This window comes from Fonsecaea erecta (genome assembly GCF_001651985.1).
Source record: "Fonsecaea erecta strain CBS 125763 chromosome Unknown Scaff11, whole genome shotgun sequence".
NCBI lineage: Eukaryota > Fungi > Ascomycota > Eurotiomycetes > Chaetothyriales > Herpotrichiellaceae > Fonsecaea > Fonsecaea erecta.
The window spans coordinates 346,770-367,870 of NW_017387254.1; the positions used below are offsets into that span (position 1 = coordinate 346,770).

General features: G+C 55.3%; 7 protein-coding genes across 7 annotated transcripts; 3 read left to right on the forward strand and 4 right to left on the reverse strand.

Annotated features, from left to right (window-relative positions):
- Window positions 1–193: 193 nt before the first annotated feature.
- On the reverse strand, window positions 194–2,314 carry AYL99_10317 (hypothetical protein; the record flags this gene model as incomplete). Its single annotated transcript, XM_018841823.1, has 1 exon — window positions 194–2,314. One exon carries the CDS (start codon window positions 2,312–2,314, stop codon window positions 194–196), a length of 2,121 nt encoding a protein of 706 aa, XP_018688711.1.
- A 479-nt stretch (window positions 2,315–2,793) lies between these two features.
- AYL99_10318 (hypothetical protein) lies at window positions 2,794–4,318 on the forward strand (the record flags this gene model as incomplete). The annotated part of the gene is made up of 2 exons (XM_018841824.1): window positions 2,794–2,824; window positions 2,901–4,318. 2 exons carry the CDS (start codon window positions 2,794–2,796, stop codon window positions 4,316–4,318), a joined length of 1,449 nt encoding a protein of 482 aa, XP_018688712.1.
- A 460-nt stretch (window positions 4,319–4,778) lies between these two features.
- On the forward strand, window positions 4,779–5,789 carry AYL99_10319 (hypothetical protein; the record flags this gene model as incomplete). The annotated part of the gene is made up of 1 exon (XM_018841825.1): window positions 4,779–5,789. One exon carries the CDS (start codon window positions 4,779–4,781, stop codon window positions 5,787–5,789), a length of 1,011 nt encoding a protein of 336 aa, XP_018688713.1.
- Window positions 5,790–6,133: 344 nt separating this feature from the next.
- On the forward strand, window positions 6,134–8,749 carry AYL99_10320 (hypothetical protein; the record flags this gene model as incomplete). The annotated part of the gene is made up of 2 exons (XM_018841826.1): window positions 6,134–6,245; window positions 6,303–8,749. 2 exons carry the CDS (start codon window positions 6,134–6,136, stop codon window positions 8,747–8,749), a joined length of 2,559 nt encoding a protein of 852 aa, XP_018688714.1.
- A 621-nt stretch (window positions 8,750–9,370) lies between these two features.
- AYL99_10321 (hypothetical protein) lies at window positions 9,371–13,016 on the reverse strand (the record flags this gene model as incomplete). Its single annotated transcript, XM_018841827.1, has 2 exons — window positions 9,371–12,830; window positions 12,880–13,016. 2 exons carry the CDS (start codon window positions 13,014–13,016, stop codon window positions 9,371–9,373), a joined length of 3,597 nt encoding a protein of 1,198 aa, XP_018688715.1.
- Window positions 13,017–13,805: 789 nt separating this feature from the next.
- On the reverse strand, window positions 13,806–15,440 carry AYL99_10322 (hypothetical protein; the record flags this gene model as incomplete). The annotated part of the gene is made up of 1 exon (XM_018841828.1): window positions 13,806–15,440. One exon carries the CDS (start codon window positions 15,438–15,440, stop codon window positions 13,806–13,808), a length of 1,635 nt encoding a protein of 544 aa, XP_018688716.1.
- A 926-nt stretch (window positions 15,441–16,366) lies between these two features.
- Window positions 16,367–19,351, reverse strand: AYL99_10323 (hypothetical protein; the record flags this gene model as incomplete). Its single annotated transcript, XM_018841829.1, has 2 exons — window positions 16,367–19,262; window positions 19,320–19,351. 2 exons carry the CDS (start codon window positions 19,349–19,351, stop codon window positions 16,367–16,369), a joined length of 2,928 nt encoding a protein of 975 aa, XP_018688717.1.
- Window positions 19,352–21,101: the final 1,750 nt, after the last annotated feature.

The window sequence follows — 21,101 nt, forward strand, 5'->3', positions numbered from 1 at the left end:
GCCGTTGTGTTGGGAGATAGGGGCCTTGGGCGTGCCGGGTGGTGGCACACCATGCTCATGATCTTCGTCCAATTCATTCTCGAAACAGGAAATAGGCTCAGATAGGCCCTAGGGTAATGTCAGACAGAAAGGTCGGGATGGAGAGACCACTTTGGACTGTGACTGTAACCGCTCATTCATGTCACAGCTCTGTTCACACAGGCGGATCGCCCTCCCCTTTCCTGTTGCCCTTGATCGACTCCACAAACTCCTTGGCCCATTGTTTCGCCTTTTCGAGCTCCTCATGCAGGAAGTTCCACCAGCTTCCCTTCTTCGCTCCCGGGCCTTCGTCGGGGGTCGTCTCGTCTTCCTTTTCAGAGTCGGGTGGAGCATCGATCGGAGAACCTGGTTCGACATCGGGAGCCTCTTCCTCCTCTTGATGTTCCTCCTCGTCGACAGGATGGGCGATTATCTCCGAAGGCTCCCCGTCTTGGTTTTTATCCTCGTCGACGGGATCCGCGACCACTTCTGACCCCGGCTTATCATCCTCAGAATGCAATCCCTCGGTTTGCAATGGAAGCCTCAGTGTTCCGTTGTTCGGTTGAGGGACGATACCCAACGAATCACACACGATATTGTACACCTCGATATTCTGAAACACGGGCACGCGACTGTTGGGTGCGTGTGGGAACGCCGGACCTCTAGCCACAAAGATAGCCCTCATGAGCGGATGCTCGTGGTCGTAGCCGTGCAACCCTTTCGGCGCATATTCTTCGCCCGTGCTGAGCGCTTCGGCGACGTCGAAGTCGGATTTCTCCACGACCGCCCAGCCGGTTTTGGGGACGATCCACAAAGGAGCGATGCGGTCGTTCTGGGTGAAATGATAACGCTCCGGCATGGTTTCGAGGGTGTAGACGTCGAAACCGCCGGATTTGGCGGCTTCTTGGGAGAGCTGTTCGTAGAGAATAGGGACATCGCGTGCTGGATTCTTCAGACGCAGGCCTCGAAGAGGCCAGCCGTCGATGTGATCGATCAAGGACATGTCCATGAGATCGTCGAGCTGGATCAGTCGGTTCGTGGAGGTCGTGGCCATTCCATGGTCGGAGACGATTACGAGATTGACAATTTCGGTCAGGTTGCGTGCTAGAAGGCCTTCCACCAACAAAGTCAACATGCTGTCGACATCAGCAATGGTGGCTCTGATCTCTGTGCTGTTCGGACCGTAGAGATGGCCATCTGCGTCCACGTTGGGAACATACGCTGCAATGAACTGCGGTCGTAAGTCCGCTTGCCCAGCGGCATCTCCGTCATCATCACCAGGCAGATCAAGCCACCGTAGAAGCCGGTCGACTTTACGAGACAGAGCTTCACTCTCGTTGTACTTGTCCAAATACGTCGGCTCCACGTCCGGTATATGCGCTTCAGAACCGGGCCACATGTGGATCGCCGTGCGCACGCCCTGGTGCTCGGCCGTCACCCACAGTGGTTCTCCGTTCCACCACTTGGGCTGCATCGAGACTTCAACGTTTGTGTACCAGAACTCTTCCTCCAACGCGGGATCCCAGAATTGGTTACCGACAACACCGTGACTTTCCGGGTACAGACCGGTCACCAGCGTGAAATGGTTCGGAAAGGTGACGGAGGGGAACGAAGGAAGCATGTATTTCGGAGACACGCCGCTCGCGATGAAGGCATTCAGTGCGGGCGTAATGTCGCGGTTGAGAAAGTCAGCGCGGAAGCCGTCGAGGGAGATGAGTATCGTCGTCGGTCGGAAATTGTGTGTCCCGTTGTTGTATCTAGTCAGTCGGTGAACCGTCGGCGTCAGAGAGTGTTTCTTCGTGGAAACCTTGTAGGCACCAAAGAGCAGGGCGACGAAAAGAGCAACAATGGCCAGGTAGATGATGCTCAGGCGTCCACGGTGGGATTTCCTGGGAGCGTCCCTGTCCCATTTCGTGTCCTCGAACTCGGTGTCGGTGGAGGACTGGGAGCTGGAGTCCTTGAAGCCGCTCTCCATCTCGAACATTTTGTCATCAGACTCCGACCCACTCCTCCTCGACTTCCTGCGCCTGTGTCTTCGAGCTTTCGCGGCATTGCTCCCTCCACTTTTCTTTTCTTTCCGGAACCCAAACGCCGCTCGCGTAGTCTCCAACCTCGAGGGCTTGTGCAGCAGTTTCTCATGTTCTTCGGTCTCGTTGAGGATATCTCTGTCGCTCTCCTTGACATGGCTGGCGCCGTCGAATTCTACCTCCGTATCGGATCCCGAGTCGGAGGGCACGATGGCGGCGTCCTCATCGTAGTGTTTCTCGAATAGGAGGCCATCGCGCTCGCGGGCCATCTCGCTCGGTTTGTTGTTGATTTCGCAGGGTCTTTCGACAGGGCGAGTACGGTTGGATTATGCTACACCGCCATCTTGGCACAATGGGTGTCGCAGACAGGGTGGCATGTAGCACAACGTCTCGATAGAACCCCTTGATGTGTCTCGGAGTAATCGACGGAGTCCGGAATTACAATTAATCCGGTCGGCATCGCCCAACTCTGCAAAGTGGATCTCAATCTTGTAGATTAATGAGATGCCCCTTTTTTTCTCCCAACAATCCACAACCCTCATGTACCTCGTACTGAGAGAAGCGACTCAAATTGATGTGGCGGTGCAGTGCAGTATTGGCAGTATTATTATTGACACCCGGCCGAGCCGTCCTCGGGTGCAACAGGCAGCAGTCAAATGCTGCTGGTGATATGTAACTCGGGACTTGATGCTAACTGGTCTATACAGCAACACGTCCACGTTGATATTGATATTTCACAGTCTGCAAGATGGAGAGCTTTGAGAAGTTGCGCCCCATCGGTATGTTGGTCACGTTCAGTCTCGATCGTCGCCCATGCTATACGTATGAGACTAACTATGTTTTGGTACATATAAGACAGACTGGAGCGTTACTCAACCGCCCGCCACGACTTGAAGTTCTATTTTGGTCCAGCAGTCACGGCCTCGTACAGGCTCCCGAGAAGCCATGCTCCGCGGCTGAAGGAATGCATCTACCAGGCTTTGGGAGATGTTGTCACTCGGCATCCGATCCTCTCGGCTATCGTCGTGGACGAGAGTACCCAGAAGCCGTACTTTGTCCGTCTCCCAGAGATTCACCTGGACAGATGTGTGCATTTCCAGGCACGACATCGAGACTACGACCCGGCCGTGGAGGAGCAGCGAGACGTTGAACTAGACGAGTTCTTCAGCACTTGGCATGGCGGCCCTTACGAACCGCCAGACCCTTTCTGGAGATTGTATATCCTGACTAGCCCTGCTCACCCCTCCAACTTCACCGCGTCTTTCTTCTACCACCATGCCCTGGGCGACGGCGCTTCAGGAATGGCGTTCCACAGAGCCTTCCATAGCGCCCTATCCGAAGCCATCTCAACTCCTCCGACTAAGCTGCTAGCTCCAGCGCCAGTCATCTCCTCGTCCTCGACACCGTTGCTGCCGAGTCTCGAATCGCTCCACCCATTGCCTGTCTCGCCGTGGCATCTCCTCACCGTCCTCTTCAAACACAAGATCTGGTCCAGTCGCGATCCCGGCCTATGGACAGGATCAAAGTGTACCACACCTTTGGGACTGCCCGGCGCTCGACATCTCGCTTTCTCGGCCTTGAACACGACGGCATTCAAGGATGTCTGCCGGGAGCACGGCACGACTATCACCGCGGCGCTTCAGACACTGATCGCCGGTGCGCTCTTCTCTCATCTGTCCGAGAAGTTCACCAAGCTCGCATGTAGCGGTGCCCTCTCCGCCCGGCGATTTCTGCCCACGGACGCCGGGATCACAGATGATAGCATGGGAGTCTGGGTCCTGGGCATGTCCGACACGTACACGCGAGACAACTTCCGCCAACGCGGCAGCGGCTCAGGACAGGGTGAATACGATCTGTTGCCGTGGACCGAGGCCCAGCGCTCCCGCCGGAACATTGAGCACGTCTTGAGCTTGGAGGGCAGGAACACGGAAGTCGGACTGCTCGGGTACGTGAACGATTACCAGCAGGAGCTGTTCCTGTCCAAGGTCGGTAAGGACCGGGACGCGAGCTTTGACGTGTCCAACCTGGGAGTATTCAAGCCGGCGACGGCGACCGTGTCAGAGGGTAGTCAAGAGGTGGAGATAGGTCGGATGCTGTTCACCCAGAGCCCTGGCGTGACGGCGGGTGTATTTCAAGTGTCTGTCGTCACCGGGCCAGACGGGTGTTTGGTGCTAGGAGTAACGTGGCAGAATGGCGTCGTGGACGACGAACTCGTCGAGAAAGTCATGGAGAGCGTGAAGGAGGAGGTAGAGCGCCTCACAGGCGGTAATTGAGCGTGTACCAGAGCCCCTTTGCACTTACTTACAGGTATAGACACACCGTAGATTAGACCTGCCCGTGTCATCGACAGAAGGTTCTCGCAGAGTCGTTCACCGCACACTGCGCTATGCACTTGTATTAATAATTGAGTCAGGGGCTGAGTCCAGGGTACGGGAGTAGAACTGTGCACTGCGCATGATGCTGGCGTAGCGCAGGACGCCTCAGACCCCCTTCAGCAAATGGAGACTTGGGGGCTGTTTCCTAATCCGGCACTATCTCTCGAGATGACGCGGAAGTCGAAGCATTCGAGGCTGAAAGGGGGCTCTCTCTCCCGGTCATACTCTCGGAGGAAGTCTCAGTTAAATAGTAGACTCTCCCCGCTGTTTCTCTTGTGCAGTTCGGTGTTCTTTCTCCAACAGACAGCGCTTTCACACGAATCTAAGCACTCGCAAACGTAATCACGGTCAACTCACCATGTTTCACAGACGGCCTGCACCGCCGAGCCTCGATCATTTCCGCCGTGCACGTCGACAGGCAGAAAGGCAACTCGTCGCGACTCTCGGTCCTCTCCACAGCGATCTTGAAGAGTTCTATACGGTCGTGCCTCTGCCCGATGGCCACAGGGGAGAGCTGAAAGTTGTGCGGCGGAGGGTCGTGGTCCAGAAACAAGCGTCTGTAGTGGGAGGCATTGGCGATGCGACTCCAGCTGCTGGGAACAGCGGCAGTGATGGTCGTCCATTCATTGTGCTCTTCCACGGGGGCGGGTTCTCCAACGGGAGCGTCGATTACATGACTCGCCCGGCGCGGGACTTTGCACTCGAGCTCAACGCCGTGGTGGTCTCTGCGACGTACCGGCTTGCGCCTGAACACCCATTTCCGACGCCGATGCAAGACGCGTGGGATACTCTAGTGTGGCTGTCCCAATACGCGCGAGAGTTTGGCGCGAATCCTCAGCAGGGCTTCGTCGTCGGCGGAGTCTCCGCGGGAGGGACCATGGCAGCTGTTCTGACGCAGTTGGCTCATGATCGAGGGCTCACGCCACCACTCACAGGGGCATTCGTGTCCATCCCTCTCTTGCTCGTGAAGGAGATCGTCCCCGCCAAGTACAAGAAGGAATGGACCTCGATGGAAGACAACAAGAACAACCCGTCACTCAACCGGGATACCATTCAGAACATTATCCGCACGCTCGGCCCGGACGTCAGATCTCCCCTGTTTTCACCCTTCAACAGCAAGACTCCTCACGTGGGGCTGCCCCCAACCTACATCCATGTGGGCGGATTGGATGTTCTCCGGGACGACGGCCTGGTCTATGAGACGGCGCTGAGGGAGAACGGTGTACCGACGCGTTGTGACGTTTTTTCCGATCTGGGCCATGCTGCTTGGACCATCTATGCGACAGAGTACTCTCGACCACGACTGGGGCCGAAGATGATGGAAGCGATGAGGTGGTTGTTGACCCAGGAAGGATTGAGAAGGCAGTAAGGGTTGATTGTTACTGGTTGCAACCATAGGTGCTCAAAGGAATCGAGGCGCGCCTTTCTCGTCATCGTCAGTCTGAATGATGCAGCTAGCGACACAACATGCCGGGAACTGCGTGCTGGTCAAGAAAAGGACCTTGAAACAAGACGAAGCTCGTTGAAGTTGCGCAGTCTCGAACGCCAGAAAAGGCTTAGTGTGCGAGGGGTATATCATTATGTAATCAGCATTCCCCACACAACAGCGAAAAGAAATAAATTTCTGGACAACTCTTTTGTGCCCGTAGTACTTTGTTTGATATGTCCTTGCCTTACAGATTCAAAGCCGGAGGCACGGGAAATACTGCCGCCATGGCTCACACCACTACTTCTGTCCATCACCACAGAAGTACCACAAAAGTGGACCACAAACCCTTCAAGTCGCGGTTTGCCTCCAAGAGCGCCTTGAAGGACCAGGCAAAAGGTGAGAGTGCAATCCTTTCCGTGCGGCAGAATTCAGCCTGACTCTGCTCTGTTGCAGGCAAGGTCGAGAGCCAACGGGCAGACAAAGGCCAGAGAAAGACTCCCCACCAGCAGGTCATGTCGAAATTGGCCCGACGCAACCAAGCCAAGCAACTGCGCATGCACCACAAGGACAAGAGGGAGGGGGAAGAGATCATATTCCAAGGTGTCGATGGAGCAGCAAAGCACATTGCAGTCGTGCCGCTTTCGAGTGACATCGACCCATACTCGGCCATCAGAACTCTGAATGAAAGTGTCGACGTCTCGGATTCCAATGTCTCCTCTGGCACCGTCCCTGTTCGGGTGGACCGCTTCCGCCGCAACCTCCTCTATCTGCCCGCTAAATTTGACCTGCTGAACGCCCTGGACATTTGCAAACTTGCGGATTGGGTGATTTTCGTTCTGGACGCGGAGCAAAAGTACGGCGAAGAGGAGGATCTGTTTCTGAGAGCGCTCGAGGGTCAAGGCATCACCAATGTCACTGCCGTCGTGCACAACCTGGACCAGAGGGTGCCCGCCCCAAAGAGAATGCGACATTTAACAGAGATGAATATTGCTCTGGGCCGCTATTTCCCGGCCCTGGACAAGTTGTCCAGCCTGGACAGCAAGTCGGACTGCTCGAACCTGGTGCGGCGGATATGTACTGCTTCGACACGAGGGATCCGGTGGCGGGATGAGAGGAGCTGGATGTTGATCGAGCAGGCCAATTGGGGTTCGCCGGTGGACGAAACAGCAGCGACCACCAACGTGACGCTCCTCGGGACGATTCGAGGGAAAGCACTGAACCCGGATCGCTTGGTGCATGTCCCAGGCTGGGGAGATTTCCAGATTGCCTCGATCCGCCAGGTGCCTCGCCTGTGCCAAAAGAGAAAGGCCGAGCAGATGGACGCCGATGAGCCCATCCAGGAGTGGAAGCCCACGGCAGACCAGGACGATCTCGCAGAGCTGGCACCCGAAGAAGCCGATATGCAAGATGCGGCAAGCACCGTGGCCACCACGGAGCACAAGGGAGTCCTGCTCGACGACCATCACTATTTCTCCGACGACAACTCTCACATGCCTCCTCCGCCCAAGAAGCTCCCTCCGGGAACATCGAACTACCAAGCAGCCTGGTTCCTCGACGACGTCTCGGACTCAGAATCCGACATGAGCGACGACGAAGACCGGGACGGTGACGTCGCCATGGACGCAGAGCAAGCCTCGCTACACGCGGAAGATGGTGGCGGGATGGTTCTCACCAACGCCGAGGACGGCGGCAGCATGATCGGAGGGAGAGCGCCCTCGGAATATCCCCAATCAGAGATGAACATCGACGACGAAACCGAGGACAACGACGCGCCCCTTGAGGCGGAAGAAGAGGCTCGTCAGCTCGCAGAATTCCGCGCCAGTCGCCGAAAGAAGGAAGCCGAAGAGGACCTGGAGTTCCCAGACGAGATCGAGCTGCACCCGGACGTGCTCGCGCGCGAGCGGCTGGCGAAATACCGCGGGTTGAAGAACCTGCGCACCAGCGAGTGGAACCACGCCGAGGACGCGCCCTACGAGCCGGCCGAGTACAAGCGCCTGCTGCAGGTGCCGGAGTACCGGAAGGCGTACAACAGCGTGGTGAAGGAGTCGTTGGCCGGGGCTGTGCTGGCCGGCACGCGAGTCGAGGTCGAACTGCGCGACGTGCCGATCTCGCTGCGGTCGAGCAGCGGCCCTTCGTCCATGTTCTCACTGCTGCGGCACGAGCACAAGCACGCCGTGATCAATCTCAACGTGACGCTGCGCTCCGACCTCGACGAACCCGTCAAGTCCAAGGACGAGCTGGTCGTGCAGATCGGCCACCGGCGCCTGCTCATCAACCCGGTCTTCTCCGGGGCCGGCCAGACGCCCAACGACGTCCACAAGTTCGACCGGTTCCTGCACCCCGGCCGCACGGCGATCGCGACCTTTACAGGTCCGATGACATGGGGATCTGTGCCGGTGTTGGTCTTCCAGCGACAAGCAGCCCCCAAGCAGTCATCCGACGCCGCCACCACCACCATCACCGCCGACATGGAGACCGACACCACAGCACCAGCGCTCATCGACTCCTCCCATCAAACCCACGAATCCACATCCTCTTCGTCTTCCTCCGCATCATCACTGCGCCTAATCGGCACCGCCACAACCCTCCCGCCGTCGTCGACGCGCGTGATCGCCAAACGGGTCGTCCTGACCGGCCACCCGTACAAGATCCACAAGAAGCTGGTGACGGTGCGGTACATGTTCTTCTCGCGGGCCGATGTGCAGTGGTTCGCGGCGCTGCCGCTGTTCACGCGCCGGGGCCGCCAGGGCTTCATCAAGGAGCCGCTCGGCACCCACGGATACTTCAAGGCCACCTTCGACGGCCGCGTCGGGCCCCTGGACGCCGTCGGCGTTGCCCTGTACAAGCGCGTGTGGCCGCGGCCGGCGCGGGTGTGGGAGGCCGGCGTGGAGAGGGGGTGATTGATTGATTGTGGGCCGGGGTGTGTTGGATTGGATAGATTGGGGCGTGGACGTTTGAGGCGGGAGGATGTGCACTGCGGTCGGTGATGACGAGCATGAATGATGAAGACGATGATGGACAGCTATGATTATGACTATCAAGATCCCTATCACACTTAGAGCATAGACAGCACCACGGCAAAGAACCATCTACCATGATGATGATGAATTAGTTCCTTTGCCAAATTAAGAGGTCTACCTTTCCTAAACACCCGATCAAGCCACCCAGACCAAACACCCAACGTCGATCAATTCCAAGAAGCACCCAAGTTCACCGAGCTGTCATGAATACTGCCAACGGAGCATGCCCCAGAGAGGGTCGGCATGGTCCGAAACAGAGCTCTCCTGAAGCCCACTGGCTCGCAAATTGGTAGACATTTCGATGAGACGAGGAATACATAGGAGATACCGCCCTTCGTTTCCAATGGATACAAAGTTCCTTTTCTTGTGCCAGCCGTGCTTCAGAATCTCCCTTGCATTCAACAATGACACGCTATGCCCCCCGACAACACCCACCTCGTTGTCCTCGTCATGAAGCCGCGTTTCCTCCTCGTGATCGATGTTTCCGGGCTTAGCTTGATGTCATTGTTTTGCCGACGTTGGTGGCGTGTACGATCGCAAGAATTCCATCATATACCACTGGTTTTGTCGCTTCGCAAATTCCATTGCACTTTCACAGACCTTCGAAAAGGGTCTGGGTCCGTTGTAGTTATCCAAGAGCAATTTCACCATATCGATGCGACCCCGTTCGGCTGCCCCCTCAATTGCTCGCCTGCCCTCATAGCTACTTGGATCCGCATCAATCTCAGCGCCATGTTCCAGAAGAATTTGTGCGATGCGCAAGTAACCACCGATTGCAGCCGCTTGCAGAGCCGTAACTCCACCAACCTGCGCCGCTGGAGCGTTGACTTCTGCCCCTCTGGACAGCAAATATTGGACAAATTCAACATCGCCGATCACAACAGCAGCTTGAAGTGCAGTCCTCCCGCAGCCATCACTTGACGGCGCCGCGTTGATTTCAGCGCCGAGTTCAATGAGTCTACGAGCACACCGAAGTCTTGTCACACGGGCAGATTGAGATTGATCGCAGCTGGGAGGCGTGAGTGCAGCTTGCAAGGGGGTGTCCGTGTCGTCGTACCGGTGGTTTACGTCCGCGCCGTTGGCAAGCAGCAGCTCCATTATTTCGGCCTCCCGCTCGACTTGCGCCTGCCTCTTGGTTTCAAAAGTGAAATACAAAGGACATCCGACATGGACACTGACCCCAGCCGATATCAGAAGGCGGACCATCTGGACGTCTGTATTGCGACATGCTTCCTCAAGCGCAACCATATCATAGCCAGGACGCCATTCGCTCGCCTGCTTCTCGCCGTTGCCAAGTTGGCCCAGGTAAGGATCCGCACCATGCTGAAGCAAGATCTTCGTAATTTCAAAATCGGAATTTGTGATCGAAGCAAAAATTGGTGATATGGCTGGTAAATCCTTCTGGCAATAAATGACATTGATATCGGCCCCTTGATCAATTAAAAATTCAACAATGCTCTTATGGTTGGATGCAGCCGCCAGGTGCAGAGCAGTCAGGCCGCCGAGGTCTTGGGTATCTCCCTCGGAACCGCTAGGTTTATTCACATCAGCGCCGGCATTGCATAGACGGGTCACGGCATCGAAGTTGCCCACAACGGCTGCGCAATGGACGGCAGTTAGTAAGGATCTTGTGTGCAGAAATTGATGTGCTTTGACGTTATAACGTATGTACTTTGCGGGCAACGGGTATGTATCGTTGGGGTCTGCGTCCCATTCAAGCAGTAGAGACATAAGGTTCACATCGCCGCCTAGAATGGCTGCTGTCAGCGGCGAGGAGTCATCTTTGCACTTCCCGTTCGGAGACACGCCGTCTCTCAGCAGCCCAAGCGACCGCTCGTAGTCATGGCGCTTGACAAATCCTTGAAGGATTGTCGTTGCATGGTTTGGAGTCGAGGAAGAGTCGAGTTTAGCACCGGCGCTTCGCAAGAGGTCGAAGATGGCACCGAACCCACGTTCAGCAGCCCGTTGAAGTGCGGTAGTTCCACATCTCCCAGACGAGCACCGATCCAAGTCTGCTCCAGCAGAGATCATCTGCTGCACCAGACTCTCACTTCCTGAATACACTGCTCCTTCGAGGGGTGGCAACAGGCAAGCTTTTGTGTAATCTGGGTTGATCTTAGCACCCGACTTGATCAACAAGTCCACCGTCGCGTTTCTCCCACGATATGCTGCAAATGACAAAGGAGGTATTCCATATCCTCGGTTCGCATCTGCTCCATTTCTTAGAAGGCATTCCGTCGTGGCTGGATTTTCCGCGAGAGCCGCCGCCTGTAAGGGAAGATGGACGAGATCTCGAATATTCTCGACGGGGTCATAGTATCGGAATCCCTCCCTCCAACTTTCTCCGAGGATGTCCCAAGTTGACCAATTCGGATCGGCGCCACATTGAACCAGCACCTGGATCATGTCCAGATCCCCATGTTGAGCAGCAATAACGAGAGGCGACCGCCGGAACGCCCCGGGGTACTCTCGCATGAGCATCTCATGGCCGAATGTGACCGGGCCATTCGGATTTGCCCCGTAGTCGAGGAGGAGTCTCACCATCTCGATATCGCCGGATTCTACGGCCACGCCAAGGGCTGTAAGGTTTCCCTGAAATTCAAAAACACATTCATTCGCTGTCGCCCCTTTGCGAAGGAGCATATCGACTGTTTCCTTGCAGGCGCCGTGGCGTATTGCGTCCCCAAGCACCGGACCAGCCGCTACAGAGACTCGCGACTTGAGCAGTAGGGGGAGGAGTTCGTCAGCTCCACGCGAAAAAGCCGCTGCGCTAATAGCACATTCTCTCCGTGCCTCTTCAACTTCGCATTGGCAGTAAAACCCAGGCAGTTGGTAGGCCTCCGAAGTAGTGAGCCCTGCAACATGACCGTGCAACAAACATAAATGGTCAGGTGGATATGGGCTCACCATTCTTCCTGTGGGTATATCTGCACCAGCATCAATGAGAATCTCAACAATTCGAACTCTCCCCCACTGCACTGCTTCCACAATCAAAGTTCGCGACTCAGGGCCAGTAGAAATGCGATTCATGTCCCACCCTTTCTTCATCGCACTCTTCACTAGATCCGACTTGTCGACTCTCACGGCTGCGAACAGAATTTCTGAAATGATGGCACGAGTGCTGGGGTCGTCCCTCAGAGAGAGCACATCAAAAGCACTAGGCCCAGCGATTTCGTCTAGAGCAATGACAAAAGCATTGACTTCCTCCATCTGCAGAAGGTTATTGGCTAGCATGAGAGCCGTGAATGACATGAAGACTTGCATCCTCGTCGTTGCGTCGGGGTTGATCAGTTGATTGGCAATGTTTTCGATTTCCTCGGGGCTTCGTCTGGGTATATATGCCTCGATTCGAGCCATGGTGTTTGCCGAACCTTCCCGGCTAGTACACCACTCTGATGGATTCAACACACTAACAATACCTGCATCGACGATGTTGCTGTCTCGAATGGCCTTCTGCACTGTAGGGCGACCTACGATGGAGGGACGACAGGATTGATTCCTCGCAATTTCGCGCGGAAAATTGGGGAAGTCCTCCATCCAGCAATAATTGTCCTCCTGTCCATGCCACTCATCAGTGACATCCAGGACGGCGGATGGCAATGGCGACGGAGAACGGCCTCCTCTCATTGCTGGCGTTGACATGGCCATTTCAAGCTGAGCGCATATTTGGTACCATGGCAAAGAGATGATGAGAATTCGCGGTAAACGGATCTTTGGACGAACGAATATGCCCTCTGGCATTTGTGGCCTGGCCGTTGTCTGCGTATATGTGGGAAGGTCGCGTCTAGGAAGCTCTTTTCTCAATTTGGACTCTGGGATGAGCCGTTCGTTGAAGAACACGTCCAAGTCGGCAATCTTGAGCCTCATACTTTTCAACACGCGACTCAAGTCTTTCCAGAAGTCGCCCTTCATGTTTTTCTGGATCCCCCATACTTTGAACTGCCTCATATACTGGGCCTTGCTATCGAGCAGGTAAGCTAAAGACCGAACCGTATCGGGGGCATAGATACCTTGCATTGAAGCCAAAATCCCTCGACATCACCTCGATTAGTTTTTTCATATGCATGCCCTCGTCCTGATATAGGCGACAGATGGTCGACTGATGTTCCTGCCAGTCGGACCTGGAGATTTTGCTGGGTGTGGCCATGGTGATATCGATCTATCTGTCCCCAAAAGTCGCCAGACTCCGGGAGCAGGACAGAATTAGAAGGACATGAAATAGCCACGAAGCTCGAGAAGGGTCAGGCTGGCACATGATAATGAGATGCGCAGCACCGACAAAGCGTCTGCCGTATTGGTCAGGAGCCTCATAAGAAGTGCCCGGTTTTGATTCGACGCTGCCAGAAGTTGGCCACGAGGACGCCGGTAAGAAGCCACTGAAGCGTCTCTCTGCTCGTATTGCGCAACAGGCGCCCCGCTTCTCAGCCCCTTTGCAGTTGCCTTGCCGCCTCACAAAGTGCGGTGGATTGATTGAGCGACTGATTGATGGACCGTTGACCGGGGCAGTGATTGGCCAAGGACAGAATTTCGCCAGCCCAAAGATTTGTTGTCTGTCCTCAGGGTATGTTCGGGGCCACATTCGGGCGGCTACGAGTGGGCGATTTCTTTTTTTCCATCCTTTTTCCACGGGTGTCTTCCTGAGACCTTGATATGGAGGCGGAAGACGAAGGGGAAGTTGCTGGGGTCAGCCGACGGGGAGCGTCTTGGTAGCAAACACGGCTGTGGGTGTTGCGATGCCCTGTCAACGTCGAGGCATTGAGTTATAGGAATGTATGTTGGCCAGGTGATTGAGCTTAGTTGGTGTTGGGTAAAAAGGTCAAAACCCTTCTAAGCAGTAATGTTACTACAGCCTGCAGCCAAAACCCGGGCGGTGACGTTCTCAAAGATCTGATCTTCAACCTCACACGGTCTAGTCTTCTCTATTTCTATCTCAGTCTCAACGCTTCGATGCCCGTCTCTGCAACATCTCAATATCCCGCCTGACTGCCTCCGTCTCCTCTTCAATCTCTTTGTACCTCCTGCCCAGCTTCGACATGATCCCCGCGCCATGCTCCCCGGCCTCATCATACTCTGCCAACACTCCTTCCAACAACCTGATCCTGTCGTCCAACTGCGCCTCCTCCTTTGCCACCACGGCCATCTTCTCTCTCATTGCTTCCCTCCTCTTCTGCGCCTGCGGGGATAATTCCAGCTCTTTCCTCGCCTCCAGCACCAGGACCTGCGCCTTCAAGGCCATCGCCTGTGCGACGGTGTCTAGGAAGGCGATCTTGGACAGTGTGTAGCGGGAAAGTACGCCGTGCTTGGACGTCTCGAGGTGCTGGATCTGCAGCTGCAGGAGCTGGCGCTGCAGCGTGAGTAGCTGCTGAAGGGTCGTGGACAATGCAGCGAGGGAGGATGGGAGGAGGGTGTCGCGGAGCTCGGAGAGGCGGGACAGTTGAGCCTGCACACTTTCATCCAGGCCCTGAGTGACGGACGTATGGCCCATTGTACCTGGGACTTTGGTCTCGTCTTCGTCTTCACTGCCATTGCCGTCGCCGTGCTCCCGGGCAATGTCCGATAACGCACAGAGCGAGGACTCGAGCTCGACGAGCCGTGAAGAAACCACGTCGGCTATAGGAGAAATATTCATCTTGAAGCGCAGGATGTCCTGGTCGAGAAGACCTTCCTCCTCTTGTGTCACTGCGGACGAGAGAGCTCCCGCCCCATCCGTCTTGCCGTGCAAATACGCCGCAATGACGCGAACAAGCTCTCCGAGGCTTGGTGGGAGACGATCCCTGGACACATTGTCCGTTTTCCCACGTGTCCCGTGCCCTTCTCTCCTCGCCACCTGGGCTTGAACATCGAGACCTTGGTTCGTGACATCTGACATCCCAGTCTTCGTGCCTCCCGCCATTTCAACGGGAGCAGTCGTGTAGGTGGATGCAGGTGATAGTAAGCCATTCTGACTCTGACTGCGACTGCGGATCTCTGCGCCGTAGGGGTGATAAGATTCGCTCGCTTCAGGATGACCTTCATCGTCGTCTTGGCCTCGAGCGTGACTTTGGCCCGTGACAGAGAGGTCGAGGTAGGCGACATGATCGAGCACGTCGCGGAGGATGCGGCGCTTGGTCCTCGCGACCCGGAGGGCGTGGAGATGTTGGTCGAGGCTCAGGCTCAGCCGTGGACTTGGTCGTTCCTCTTGCTTGCCTGCATCGTCTTCGGTGACGTCCGCATCTTCATACTCATCATCGTCATCATCATCACCTTCCTCGTCTGGTTCCAGTTCTCTCCGTAGTTCTTGATATCCCCAAACTGCACCGTCTCCCCCTCCTCCTCCTCCTCCTCCTCCTGCCCACTGTCCACGACCATCCACAAACGACAGCTCTTCCTCGCCGTCGATCTCCCCTCTCCTGCTTCCTCTCGGGGCCGCCCTCCTCGCCCTCCTCGACGCCCACCACCTCCGCTCCCTGTCCCTTTCTTCCCTCCTACTCGACGCGTCCTGCGCCAACACCTCCCGCGTGACGTGCTCCCACAGCCTGGCAAAGGCCGGATGGGCGTCCAGCTCCGACGGCGCGAGTAGCGGAATCACCATCGTCTCCTTCCTCCTCTTCTTCTGTTCTCGTCTCTCGTCTCACTCACTCGGGCGTGGGTGGGTGAGTGTGTGTGTGTGTGTGTGTGTGTGTGTACCTTGTCCTTTCCTGTCCTGTCCCGCCCTGCTGTACCCCGTTCTCGACGGATGTTGCGGGGAATTTGTGTTTGGTGTTTGGTGTCTGGTGTTTGTTTTCCACCCGATGGTTACACAATTAGGGTGACCACACACACACACACACACACAGAGGGGCGATTAGAATAATAGCAATCTCTCGGGGTTTCACAGGCCTGGCGGACTGCAGATCGGACCCGTTGGCCACAATCGTCGAGAGCAAACACACATACTCTCTCTCTATTATACGGTGACCGATGTTAATTTTGACTCGGTGATGGTCGACTCGGTGTGGAGCTTGGATCTGAGCCAACCATCCATACAAAACGATTGGCTACAGAACCAATAAAAAGCATTCCTTGGGACATCTCACAACAATGTTTAATTGATATTCAATATTCATACAAAAGGAAGCAGAAGGAGCTGGAAGAAGAAAACATCATTGGCTGCAACTGATTCTTGGATATTTTTTGGTTCGTTCACTTCATCTTGGTCTTTTCTGCAGCTAGCTCGCTCAAGCACAGTGTCTGCTTGCTTGCTCTCCCTCTCAGCAAAAATAGCATACTGTCTACAAACATGAATTGCCAATGTCAACTGTCTCACGAGGTTTGCTGTGTGCGTTTCGAATTAATAATCCCTTGCAGCCCTGGCTTCGAACTTGGAAAAGTGTGCCTGCTTCATTGCCAGCGGCTGCTTTGCATGGTTGTACACAATCAACTCCTGGTCTTCTCGAGTAGCACAGCCAAGAATGAGTAGGTCGTTCTCATCCCTCGTCAAGCTGGCGGGCAATATGGAGTGTCCAAAAAAAAAAGGAACTACTCCTCCTCGCTCTCCTCTGAGTTATCATCGTCGCTACTATCGCCCGTCTCTATCGAAGGCATAGCGTTCGGAGAAATCGGTCCAGCATAGGCTCCCAGCTTGCCCTTCAACTCCTCAATCTGTGCCTCTTGCTCGTGCTTACTCATCGGTTTGCTCTTCTTGCTTTTGTGAGGGGCCGGCGCATGATAGGAATCGGCATGTTCCACTTTCGGCTCATCTGGAGGCGGACCGGCGTATTTCTTGACGAAGCCGAGCAACTTCAAGAGGGCGGCGTTGGGGACCTCCTCGATGTCCAGTTCAATCTCGTTCTGGTCACTGTTGGCCAAGGACGGCACGCTCTGCTGGATGATGCGCAACGCTTCCTGCATTTGCTTCTCCGGCAGCATGGCAATTCCATTGGAGATGTACTGCTTCTCGGCGAACGTGACATATCGATCTTTCTCTTGTTTCCGGGGCTGTGGCTTCTTCTTTTCCTTCTTGTCCTTGTTGGGTTTGGGGCCGGCAATCTCGGATTTCTCCTTTTTAGTTTTCAACTTGTCCTTTTTCTTCGTTGGAGGCGATTTGGATTTCTTGACCTTCTTCTGCGTCAACTCGCCCATCTGCTTCGACATTTCCTCGATTTGTTGCTGCAGCTTTTTGATCTTTTCGTTTCGCTCCTCTTCGCTATCACCCTCTGCTTCGTCTTCGCTCTCCTCATCGTCCTCCTCCTCATCATCCACATCCGACTGTGTGACTGATGGTGGTTCGCGTGCAGCAATCCAGTCATCTTTGGTCGCCCATTTCTTGTTGAACAACTCTTCCAACTGATGGCCAGCAGCATTGACCAAGTCGCCTTCGGGGTTGAACTTGAAGCAGTTCTTGAAGATGAGACGGACATCCTCCTCAAAGTCCCTGGCCTTTTCGTAGGCATTGTTCTGGAGCTTGGTCTTTACCGTGGACAGATCCATCGGCTTCTTGATGATCTGGAAGTAGGTTGGGATGTTCAAGGCCACCGGGTCCACCGGATGCGTGAAGTATTGGTTTGCCTGCCAGTTTTTCGGGTTCATAAGCTCCTTCAGAACTTCATCGCAGAACTTCAATTGTAGCTCGTACTTCTTCTTCCTGGGTCTGCCGCCCCCAAACTCGGAGTTACGCTTCGTCGGGACAATGGCTCTCTTCGGTCGGCCATCCGTCAAGCTCGAATCACGCCGAATAAGAGGCATGCCGTCCGGATTCGGAGCGAAGGCGGGTGTTGGGGGAGCGGCAGCGCTGGGCGAGCTGGCGGTGGCGGCATTCGGCGTAGATGTACTCACCGACGGTCGACGAGGAGGCGCTATCCTCGTTGGCTCTTGCTTCTTGACTGCTTTCTTCACCTCCTTGGAAGGCTCCTCGATGCTGGCCTTGGGCAAGTTTCTCATCTGACCATCGAACGATGCCTTCATTTTCCTTGCTTGTTGTGAAACTCCATGGTCGCGGCCGTTGAAATCGAAACAGTTGTTCACAATCAGCTCAAAGTCAGCCACAAATGTCGACACTGACGTATACTCATTGCGCTTCAGGCGTTGGTCAATGGTGCCTAGATCCATGGGCTGCTTGATGATCTCGGGATACGACGGAATATTGAGCGCGACATAGTCCACAGGAAGTCTGAAGGGTCCAGAGGCATTGCTCTTCTTCAGATTTGAGATGACCTTCTTCATATGCGCCAAGCGCGCTGGAGTGACTGAATCGTCGCCGTCCTCGGTGATCGCCGTCGAACTGTCAGTTTCGCCGTTGGCGGTAGCTGGCGACGACACAGCAGGCGCAGGGACATCCGGAACTTTGAACTGTGGCTCTCCGGTCACTGGGCGCAGTTCGTCTGTCTTGACGCGCTTGGCAGCACGCTCTGCGCCTTCAGGGTCTTCATCGCGTTCGTGGACCTGTTTAATCGGTTGCGGTGATGCATCGGTCATCAATTGGTCTTGGGGTTCCGCCGGAGCAGGAATAGTCGGTGTTGGGGCCGGTTCACTGGGTTCCTCCACTGCAAGAGCTGACTCCGTGACCGGAATCGATTGTTCTGCTGTCGGTTGTGGCAGTGGCTCTACCGGCTGCACTGTCGGTTGCTCTTGGGGCTTCTGCTCAGACAAAGACGCCGGCGCAGGCTGTGGTGCAGGAGGTGGCGATTGTGCTGGTGGCGATGGGAGGCCAATATCCATGGCGGTGGAATTCACGACAGGTGCAGACGGGAATGAATGATCGGCGACCTCTGGTTTGAGGGAGGTAGGTAGATCGGCGGCATTGTCCATCTTGTGTTTCTGAGCCTCGACCTTTGCGACAGCTTCAGGGGTCAGCGCATCAGAATGGGGCGCGGTTCGCAGGTCAGAGACTGGGGCTTCGGGCAGAGTTGCCGGAGGCTCTGAAATATTCATGGTTGACTGGCTTGACTCCAACGGCGTGGCCGAAGACTGAATTTCGGCAGGGACGGATGAGGGAACAAATGACTCCGTCAAGGTTGTGTCTGAAACTGACGCGACCACAGGGAGCGTGGAAGGTTGGTTGTCGGAAGAAGTTTCGGGTTGAGAGTCGGGAACAGCTTTAGGAGACTGATGGGCTGCTTCACTATCGTGATTTGTGATCCCATTTGTGGCAGGTGATGGTGGTGGAATTGGCGCTTCAGAGGGAGGGGATGGTACTGCTTCAGGCACCGCTTCAGGCGCTGCCTCGGGAGCCATGTCGGTAACTGCCTCCGTAACCACGTCTGAAACTGCCTCTGGCACTGCCTTTCCCGAATCTGGCTGCGGCGCATCAACCGCAGGCTGCTTGGGCGGACTCGGGTTCACCGTCGCTTCTGAGTTGGATATTGAGGCAGCCAGGTTGTCGGCAATATGTGACTCGTCCGGCTGCTCTGAGGTCGAACTGAATTGTGTTGGTAATCTGGTGAGGGTCAGATCAGATAATTCACAACATCCCAATCAAGTGAAGTCCACATACCCATGAGCCTCCATCTGCATTTCCACGTCCATCTTGCCAAGAGCGAGTGCACAAATCTCAGGGTGACGGGAAATCGGACCAGCCGAAATTCAAACAGTTGTTGGATGAGAAGTTAATTAATTTAAGGGTGAGATATTTTACAAGGCGCGACGTGGCAAAGAGTTGGCCTGAAGGAAAAGTAAAGGACGTCAAGACAAAGGGCAAGCGCGCAAAGAAGGTGGTCGCGGGCCAAAACGGATTCGAGAACAAGACGGGGGAGGGTCGAGATTAATAAATAGTCGACGCGATCCCGATCCGAGCGGCGGCGCAGATGGAATTGTATCGATGCAGCCCAGTGTCTTTAGCGGCGACACCGACGACTTCAACACCAGCCTCGCGAAAATCTCGACGGGTCATGTGACAAGCGGCAGCACGTCACGTGGGGCGCGTTGCGAGTCCAGAGCGAGCAGTGACGAGGAAACAGGCAACAATCGGAAGTCGATGCAAGGTGGCGACGATGACGATGGATGATGACGATGATGATGATGATGATGATAATCGATGATCGATGTCAAGCAAGTCGAGGGTCGACGGGATTATTGCAGAGGTGTGTGCGATGGGATGCGCGTGGATTGGGATTGGAGAATGTTTTTGTTTGTTTGGCGCGTCGTCAGCGGGCCGTGCAAGAGGGAAAATAAAAAAAGAGGTGGTTTCAGAAGGAAGGCCAGCCGAGCGGCGGTATTTCAGGTTGAGGTGCAAGCGACACAACAATTTTTGCGCGGAAGCCCGTTAAATAGGATCGGGCATTCGCAGCCACCGAGGGGGGCTGCAAGTCCACCAGGGGGCCCACTGGGTCACTGCGTTCTGTGGCCCTGCAGCAACGCTAGATGATCCTGGCATGGTCATCCTTGCAGAATCTCCAGAGTGGATGCACAGAGCCCTCATCTGCCCCGTCTCATTGGCCTCGTCCTCGTCGTGCTAGCTTGCAAGGTTCCTAGCTCTGCCCAAGCAAATCGATTGCTGTCCCCCAAGTTCTGATTCCGAGTCCTTGTGTGTGCGGCCTGCCTCTTTTGCCCTATTGCCCTCTTCCCCCTCCGACTCCAGCTCAGTGCTGCTTGGTCTGACGCACGCCTCGCCTACCTCGGGCCACTTGTCCCCATTGTGTTCTGTGGTCATCTCCCATGCAAGGCGGGCCCCCTTTTTTTTGTTGCCATTTTTCCTTTTTGTTTTGTGTGCGTCTCTTTGCTGGTCAGCTTCAGCATGCGTTATTGATACAACTTGATGCGAACCGCTTTTGTCTTTGTTGATACGCTTGGCAGTTGAACTCCCCGGGGCAATAATAATATGCATTGGCCTCTAGCCCGCTCCGCGCAACCCGCTCCATCCCTGCCTTCAATAATTCGGAATCATCACAATGACCGAATGGTGTTGTCACGTGACCTTACCCGCATGAGTCATGGATTTCCTCCCGGCGCAGGGTGGGAATGGCACTGGAGATGGTGGAATCCTGCTCTGTCCCTCAGGTAGTCGACCCTGATCAGGTAGGAAACATGCTTGAAAACTGTCGACGAAGGCTGGTGACGAAGGCAATGGTAAGTTCGTCCTCGAATTTTTTCGATGAGTGGCAGCTGCGTGCCCCTGTAGGGTAATTTCCGCAGCTTTCCGCCTTGACCGGCTGTACCGAAGGATGAAGGGTATGTCCGATCCAGGCAACTTTTCGAACAAATGCACAACGGCCAAGCATGCTCTTCATTATCAGGTTTCCTTACCTCCAAGGTTAGACATTGAGAGGGTGCAGTGCAG